General features: G+C 43.8%; 2 protein-coding genes across 3 annotated transcripts in view; one reads left to right on the forward strand and one right to left on the reverse strand.

Annotated features, from left to right (window-relative positions):
- aldh16a1 (aldehyde dehydrogenase 16 family, member A1) overlaps positions 1–5,597 on the reverse strand; it is a 6,480-nt gene extending 883 nt beyond the window's left edge. The window contains exons 1-17 of the mRNA XM_008330782.3: positions 5,321–5,597; positions 4,237–4,336; positions 3,900–4,029; positions 3,644–3,801; positions 3,469–3,546; positions 3,133–3,320; positions 2,896–3,054; positions 2,644–2,802; positions 2,386–2,542; positions 2,180–2,255; positions 1,994–2,099; positions 1,685–1,860; positions 1,439–1,609; positions 764–968; positions 486–671; positions 211–336; positions 7–119 (exon numbers count right to left, since the gene is read on the reverse strand). Of these exons, the coding sequence (XP_008329004.2) occupies positions 7–119; positions 211–336; positions 486–671; positions 764–968; positions 1,439–1,609; positions 1,685–1,860; positions 1,994–2,099; positions 2,180–2,255; positions 2,386–2,542; positions 2,644–2,802; positions 2,896–3,054; positions 3,133–3,320; positions 3,469–3,546; positions 3,644–3,801; positions 3,900–4,029; positions 4,237–4,336; positions 5,321–5,410 (2,378 nt within the window). The 5' untranslated portion in view covers positions 5,411–5,597. The remainder of the gene's footprint in view (positions 1–6; positions 120–210; positions 337–485; positions 672–763; positions 969–1,438; positions 1,610–1,684; positions 1,861–1,993; positions 2,100–2,179; positions 2,256–2,385; positions 2,543–2,643; positions 2,803–2,895; positions 3,055–3,132; positions 3,321–3,468; positions 3,547–3,643; positions 3,802–3,899; positions 4,030–4,236; positions 4,337–5,320) is intronic.
- Positions 5,598–5,970: 373 nt separating this feature from the next.
- Positions 5,971–8,590, forward strand: part of LOC103393641 (histone acetyltransferase KAT7-like) — a 10,075-nt gene continuing 7,455 nt past the window's right edge. Inside the window, exons 1-2 of one of the 2 annotated variants that reach the window (XM_008330675.3) lie at positions 5,971–6,177; positions 8,086–8,230. In XM_008330675.3, the coding sequence (XP_008328897.1) occupies positions 6,163–6,177; positions 8,086–8,230 (160 nt within the window). In that variant the 5' untranslated portion in view covers positions 5,971–6,162. Of the gene's footprint in view, positions 6,178–7,339; positions 7,985–8,085; positions 8,231–8,590 lie in introns of those variants that run through there. The other variant, XM_025064493.1, reaches the window with a different exon arrangement.

Raw genomic sequence — 8,590 nt, forward strand, 5'->3', positions numbered from 1 at the left:
CTCCACATTTCCTCCATCAGCGACGGCTCAGACCAGTCTGTCTCTCCTTCAGTATCCTGGCAGGACAGTCTCAGGGTCTTGAGTGGACTGCTGCAGGTGAACTGCAGGTACTGACAACCCTGCAGCAGGAACAGGAACCACCAATGACTCAGGTCTGGACTCTACTAGGACATCTGACCGCTGGTGTGGATGTCGGTGTTAAATCCTTACCTCTGCACTGCCCCAGTACCAGATGGACTTGATGACACTGTGATTGGCTAGAGCTGCTGTCAGCTGATCCCTTTTTCCTGAGATGATATTCACCAAACCAGCAGGCAGGTCTGAAGACTGGAGCACCTGAGGACAGAGACGAAGGTCAGGGAGGTTAATGTTCTGTGACGTCGATTTCTAATTGTCTGAGTTCTGAGGTTGTCAGGAAACGTTTGTGAAAGTGACCATTTGCTGTTACTGTTTTGTTTTGCGGCACCAAACTCTTTGTCACTTGCCTGAACGAATGCCAGAGCGGCCAGTGGAAACATCTGACTGGGAACCATGACGACGGCGTTACCAGTGGCTACGGCTGCACCGAGAAGTGTGACCATGGAGAGGAGGGGGTTCCTGTCAGGTAGGACCAGACCTACCACGCCCAGGGCTTCAGGGATGGAGAGAGCACAGCCAGACTGGGGCATAGGCTGAAGTTGAGGAGATGGGTTCAGTCAGACACACACAAAAAAAAAACACTTTTTGGTTGTAAAATATACATGTTCTGGATAAAACCCCTAACCAGAGTTCCTCCTTGGATTTTGTCACAATAGGCCGCCCAATCACTGAGCCTGGCTGAGCTCAGGTCCACTTCCTTTTCGGCCGCATCTGGTGACAAGGCGTTGGCGATGCTAAGCGTAGCTGCTAGCTCCTTTTTCCTCGACTCCAGGCCTTTAGCCAGAGAGTAGAGAGACTGAGCACGTGCAGTCGGACTTTTCTTCATCCAGCTGGAGGTGGAAATCATATGAAGAAGGTAAAGGTGCAAAATTAACACAATCAGATGTGTGCTGATGGGGCTCAGGGGCACCTCCTGCAGGCCGTTTATGAAATGAAATGAGTGACTTTTGTTCTGTATTCACTCTACTCCCCTTCATTTCTCACTGATCAAATCATGTCACTGTGTCGACACTTAAAAAAAAATCATTCTCCAAGGCTGGACTCTGACTGGTGATAAACAGAACAACAGTCAGAGTAAACAGGTCTGCATCACAAGGTGGAACCACCTCTTCTAATTTTAACAGGTTGATTATTCTATTCAGGAGTTGAATTTTAACTAGAGAATGTTTTATACAACACCAGAGAAACAGAACGCAAAATAATATTAACAAAGCAAAAATATATAAAAGTCAAACTTTGTGTGTGTGTTTGTGTTTGTGTAGAACCTGAACGTTCTACGTCACAGAGCTGCACCTCTCACCCAGGCTGCACTTTGATCGCTGCCTCCACAGCATTTCGCACATCCTTCCGTCCTCCGTCTGGACAGTACCCCAGCACGCTGCCCCCACCTGGTGGCTGCACGGCCACACTGCAGCCAGACTCGGCTTTACACGCTTTTCCTCCGACAAAATGTGAGTAAAACTTCGGAGCGCTGAGGAAAAAAAGTTTAATCAGGTTATAAGGACAACACTTAGTAACAGTTAAAATAACATGTGTTATGACTTACCTGGCAGAGTCATCAGGAATAACAACAGGTGAAGCTGCTGTTCCAAACTTAGTGTAGTTCATGGAGACAGGAGAGGAGCGAGAAGCTGCTGTTCCAAACTTAGTGTAGTCTATGGAGACAGGAGAGGAGCGAAGGGGAGGAGAAGAAGAGGACGGACGAAGGTACTGATACAAACCCTGGTAGGAAAAAAAGAAAAGTACATTTGAATGTTTTAAAATATAAATCATTAACAAAATGCTAATTAAAGTTTGAATGAGACAGTAGTTAGCTGTGATTTCAGAAATAAAAAATTGAAATTAAACTCATCACCTCCCGTCCTCCGTCAGTGCAGGTTCCACTCTCTTTGTGACCGGCGATGGGAAGACAAGGGTCGGACACAGAGTGGGAGTTGACCCACACCGAACCCACTGACAGACTGTGAGCAGAGGAGGGGGAGGCAGAGGGTGAGACAGGAAACTGTCCAAACATCTGAGGAAATCTCTGATCCACTTCTACCTCTTTGCCGTCTCCAGAGCCAGTGTGAGGTCTTCAGTCCAGATGGAAGCGGCCAGACCGTGAGGACTGTGATTACCTGTTCAAACACAGACAGGCGTCGTCTCTTGTTGATGTAACATTAAATGACAAAACAAATAGATTTCCTCTCATCTCATAATAATTGTTGTTGTATTTGTGTGGTGGAATGATGGGTTTCTGTTTCTTACCCAGGGTCACTGCTTCAGTGTTGCTCCTGAAGGTCAGGAGAGGCAGCAGCGGGCCAGGACATGGAGTGACCACAAAAGGTGAGGAGGGGGCAGCACCACAAACCACTGTGGGGGGGTAGAGAGCACCTGGGAAAGGGGGAGGACTGGGCTGAATCAACTGAAGCAGAAAAAGAAAAATGTGGATTTTAGTGACACCTGCAGGTTTACACTTTTGACATTTTTTGTTTGTTGTTGTTGTCCCATTTTTTTTCAGCTTACCTTGGCCCCCTGCTGCTGAGCCTCCAGTACTACAGCGTCCAGACAAGTCCTGTCTGCTTCACTGCTCAGGCCCACGCAGCTCATCCCTTCCATACGCAGCTTCAGACGGGCCACGACCCGGTCCAACACACTCTCTTGCACACACAGCACCCACTGGACCTGAGCGTGGGAGGACAGGGGGCGGGGCCAGAGACTGTGAGGTCAATGCTGGGGTGATGTGAAGAAATAAGAACATGGTTTCACATGAATCACCTCTTTCCTCTTTTTAAAAGCTGCTGCTATCACTTCATCCACAGCACTGTCGATGTCAGCTGACTCAAAAATGATGAAAGGACAGGTGCCCCCGATGCAGGGGGAAACAGACAGTGTTAACCCCATCCCTGCCGTGGCCTTACATAAAGCGACTGCACCCTGAACCAATAAAGGAACAGTTAGAAAATGTCATTTATACTGAACACATCAACAAACTCACGTGCCTCCGGCTCCCACCTCTTTGTTGCCACAGTAAGTCACGTGGCTGATGCTTGAGTTCTGGGCCACCTTGGCACCCAGCATGATGTCACTTCCTGTTAAAACATTCAGAGCACCAGCAGGGAGTCCTGCACCTACAAACAGTTGTGCCAGGAGCAGAGCCAAAGGCGTGGTGCTCTGACCAGGCACAATGATGACCGAGTTTCCTGAAAGGAGACGGGATGGCGTCATTTAACAGACAGTACCTTAAAGACTGAATATTCAAATAGAGGTCCGAGGGCCAACTACGGCCCGGACCCGACCTCAGAGTGGCAGAGAGAAACTGTTTTGATGTTGTAGGTGTGTGTTTCTCACCCATAGCTAGAGCAGGAAGAACTCTGAGCATGAGGGAATAAAGAGAGCAGCGGTCAGAGGCCACAGCAGCCACCACACCTGAGAAAGGACAAACAATAACTTCATGAATACAACACTGAAAACACTGTCACACTCTGGGGTTTTTTACCCATGATGCCACTTTCTGTCCCCTCACCCAGAGGTGTCCAGTTGCTGATGACAGTGTCCCTGAGCTGAGCCCAGCTGCTGTAGTACTGCAGGAGTCTCACCAGGGCGGCCGGTGAGCAGGAGGCCTCGAACACATCACACAGCTCTGACACACACTTGGTGTACTGACCCAGAGAACCCACCAGCCTGTGATTAAAGACCACAGCGTTTGTGAACTGACCTCACACCAACAGACACCGCAGCTGTAGGTCATTCTGACCGACCGGGTTCTAAGTTTACTCCACCTGAGCAGCACCTTCGCCCTGTCGTGGCACGTCATCCCACTCCAGGCTTTGTAGCCACTGAGTGCAGACGAGGCACACTGGGAAACATCTTCCTCCGCAGCACACACCGTGCTGAAGCACACACCAGCACCTGGAGGTCACAGCAAGAAAATGTGAGTCCATTTGACCAGAATGTAGTATAATTATTGGTCTTGTATTCACTGTGTGTAGATTTGAGTGTTTCTAAAAAAAAAACTGGAGTAGAACTGATGACCACACTGTTACTGTAGAAATGTCTGTCAGTCAGTTTAAACCAAGGACCTTTACTCCAGCATTGTTAATATATTCTGCTCTTTACCTCTAGAGTCTGATAACATGCACGTCGCTCGGCCTGCCGGTCGGACAAACTCGCCACCGATGAACAAACCAAGTGAGTGAGAATGACGATTCAGCCACGTCTGACGGGGGAAAAACAACAGAAAAGACAGAGAAAAAGTTAAAGAATGTCTACAAAACTGAAACATTACTTAAATGTGATCCTAAATACATTTGTTTTATCCAGCGACAAGGTCAAATTTAAACCCTGCATGTTCAGGGACATGAAGAAGAGTGAAGCAAAACCAAACACATGCTAACACAAAACACACACCTTTTTTTAAGTCATTATTCAATACTTAACTCCAGGCTAGAAATATGCTAACACAAAACACACACCTTTTTTTGAATTATTCATTATTCACTATTCAGTACTTAACTCCAGGCTAGAAATTGTTTCTAATGAATCAAACTGACTGCTGACTTATTACTGCTATAGAACAGACTTTGTGTGTAAACTATTTACAGACACAGGACCAAAGTACAGAAGTCCCAAGTTTCTGGTGAAATATCGCCTCCTAAAGTCCTACTGACGAACTACACTGTTGACATTAAATACATCACATCAGTAGATTTATTAGCTGCTGGTCCATACCGTCTGTACTGTGTTGTAGTTCGTCATATCGATGTCAAAGTGAAACTACAAATAGAATTACTGACTGAGTAAACGCTGTAAAACCAGCTTAATATTTTCCATGAAGAACCAGTAAGAATGTCACACACTCTCTACACATCTCTGTGGGTTGGAGTGAATCTAGAAAGTTTGGAGGCGGATGTTTACTACGGTGGTACAGTTTAATTATTGATGTTATTGTCTTGATCTCTCAGTATCATGTTATATAGTGAAAACCTAAGTCTTAACTCATGTCAATATTTTATTCTTGACGCTTCCTGTCGAACTTGTAGCTCAGTTTGTCACATGTTGTCCTCGTGAGTTAACAGTTTAATGAACTTCACGGGTTGGACACAGAGTAGTTGGACATTGAATATTAAAGGGCAATAAAGAGATAAACAGATGTTTATTGTAAAACATTAGTGCAAACCACGTTCATTTGTAGTAGCGCTACCTGTGCTGTTGCGGTGCTGGAAGCTGCTGCTGGTCCGTATTCCATACTATGAAAAATGTCGTACACTGTCTTGGTGGTGCTGCCGGCCATAATAGTGACAGATCAGCGAGGGGAAGTCTCTCTGTTGCTCCCTGTCGGTGTCGAAATGTGGAAATATATGTAATACGTCTCAAAGAGGGTGAGAAGAGGAAAAGAAAAGAGCAGAAGTCGGATGAGACGAGGTCTTTGACCCACGTCAACTTCAACGTGCTAACTCTCCTCCCACTCGTGTCACTGTACGTCGGAGCAATAGCGGTGCAGCCTTATATTTGGTAGTGACAGCTTCACCAATAAATGAATAAATAAATAATTTTCCGAATAGAAATAATATACGTTATATAAATAACTTTCAACATAAATACGCGCATTTTTGTGTTAACTTCGTTTCGATTATATTTGTATTAAGTGAGTTGTTCCGCTCTGTGGAATTTTTAACAAATACCTGGGTAAATACCGAGAAAACGATTACAGCTTTTTAATTATTTGGGTGCAAAGGGATTTATTGATTCATTTCTAAACCTTGACATATTTATTTTGATCATCAAAAATTAGAACGCCTGCGAATATCGGCCTCAAACATCGGTCGTTTTACTCAGTCGCGGTCCTTGTTTCATCCGGAAGGAATTTGTGAGCGCACCAGAAAAACAAACGGTCCTGCGCGGAAGTGCGGAGAAACTGATGTACATATTTCCAGCTGAGTTGACTCATGTCAAAATCACACAGTTTGCAATTAAACCGGAGTGCAATTCCGTTACAATATAATTAAAAATCTACCGGAGTCGGCGCACCCGCCATCTTTGAAAATGCCTCGGCGAAAGGTGAGTTTTTTTTCTTCCAAAATGCATCTGGGATGCACAACATAACGTCGTTGCTAATGTTAGCAAATGTGGAAGCAGCAGTCGAGTTGTGCTTTTATAAACAATACTCGACTTTCAGAGGACACAAATGTGGCTTGGGGATACAGTTTGTAATGTGTGCGTGTTGATATAATTGATAAAAAACGTTTGCTAAATGCTAAGCTATTTTTGCGAGAGTACCGAGTTTTTTTCACACTGCGTTGCCTCTGAGGGGCACAAAGCGTGACGTTTGTGCACACCCACACATATACGGATTAAGAATCGTCAACTTATGTTTTTAATGAACCAAGGTTGACGAGGCAAGATATTGAAATAAGTAGCTTTTGAGTTCTCTTGGTTTTAAAAAGCTAGAACGAAGCTTAGCATGTGTATCAAAACAACACCATGATTGGCCAGAATCCTTTAAGTACAATTTTTATTGGTTAGCTGCTGGAAGTCCACGCCCCTTTTTGGTTTGATTGGTCGTATGCAAATCGCGCGCTTGGCCGTTTGAGAAGTTGTCAAACGTCGTTAACACTACGTCGTTTTACGGTGTGTTTTAAGTTTAAATGCCTGTTCATTTTTTGCCGAATTATAGTCATTTCGAGTTTTATTTTGTTTTTTTCAGCCCTTTTTAAAACTCGGTTCATATTGTTGCAATATTCTGTTTGTCAATGATATATTCAGCCTAATATTTTTTACAATAATTATATGTAATCCGTTTATATTATGGTTATTTGATTTATATAACAATATTTCAGTTGCTTCAGTTGTTCTTTTTAAGAACACTTGATTTCAGCGCTGTAATATACGGTATGTATCGGTAGACAGCATTTATAGCTATTCACTAGTGTGGCGCCCGTATTTGGTACCCGACAGCCTCCTCTAGCGGTCAAGTTTGTGCTAACACCACTATATATTAGACCGCTACTAATTGAAATTGTAGTTGAAGGAAAAAGAAAAACGTTTTCTCAAGGCCGCAGCTACATTTGATTTCTGTCAACTTCCTTTGTGAATGTAATTAAGATTTTTAAAAATGTTGGTGATTCAATTGTTTAATTCTGTCAACTTCCTTTGTGAATGTAATTAGGATACGTTTTTAAAAATATTTTGGTGATTCAATTGTTTAATCACTTTGACAGTAACACTTTAGTAAAAGACAAAATTACATTATTTAAACTATCAGTGGAAGCCTAATAAAAAGAGTAAGATCTGCATCACATGTAAATAAATTCTTCATTGTTTGTGAATTTCCTTATACATCTGACGTGTTTTTGTGTATAATTATGATCAAAATCGTCAAAAATGCACAATATTTACTCACCACATGGTCTGATGCTACACAGCATGTAGCCCTGTACTGCCTTTTCTGAAATATTAATGACATACTGGCCCCTTCTCTTCTAACCCCACCCCCACTTTGCTGGCTGTAGCAGATGAATGAACCCCCATTATACCCCTTCAGTGAGATGCAGCGGCCCCTTTTCATTTCAGATGCAGGAGGAATCCGGATGTAGTCGTCTCTCTGAGACACTCTCAGTTTCTTCCATTTACTTTAACTGGTCATTTAGACCTGGAGATTAGAGCAGGTTACACACAGGCTTGATGATGAATTAGCATCGGTGCTAAAGCCATGAGTGGCTCTGTCCAAGCACCGTCGGTGGTGAAGGTGTTGATGCTTTCTATTGACAAGCCCTTGATGGGTGAGTGCAGAGCAGGAGATCCAGAGGAGATGCAGCGGGGGTGATTATCCCCCCCCAGTATGGGATCTTTGTTGAATTATCCACTGGTAAAATCAAACTGACAAAGCAACACATGTAACTATTGATCATGATCATGTGATATTTGTCTGCATGTGACGACATCTTTGTTTCTGATTGTCATATCTAGAGGGCAGCAGGGAGCAGCTCCGAGGGCACGGAGGACTCTGACTTCTCTGCTGACCTTGAAACCGCAGAAGTTCCAGACGGTGTGCACAGACGCAGCAGTGCTCGCCTGACTCGAGCGTCACTACGGCAGAGTCAGAGCTCGCAAGGTAACCACAAACGTTTTAAAATCTGTCGAAGGAGTCGTGTTGACATATTGAGTACGGCACAGATGCCTTCATAAAGTTAGAACATTTGGACTCTTCTTGCTAATATAAAGTGAAAAACGGTGTAGAGCAGAAAGTCACTGAAGTCCATCTTATATTTCTATACTATACATTTGAACCTGTTGATTTGACTACATCAGTGACCACGTTGTGAATTACTAAAAGAAAAAAAAACCAAAAAGACTCAGAGAAGTTCAGTTGCAGCCGTTTGTTTTGCTAATGATGCTCTACTCACAGACTTTCTAAAACCTGTTTATGGAAATAAATATTTCCATTTTACCACTGTAAAGGAACAAAACCCAT

Source organism: Cynoglossus semilaevis, chromosome 17 (assembly GCF_000523025.1).
Source record: "Cynoglossus semilaevis isolate Cse_v1.0 chromosome 17, Cse_v1.0, whole genome shotgun sequence".
In the NCBI taxonomy this organism is placed as follows: Eukaryota; Metazoa; Chordata; class Actinopteri; order Pleuronectiformes; family Cynoglossidae; genus Cynoglossus; species Cynoglossus semilaevis.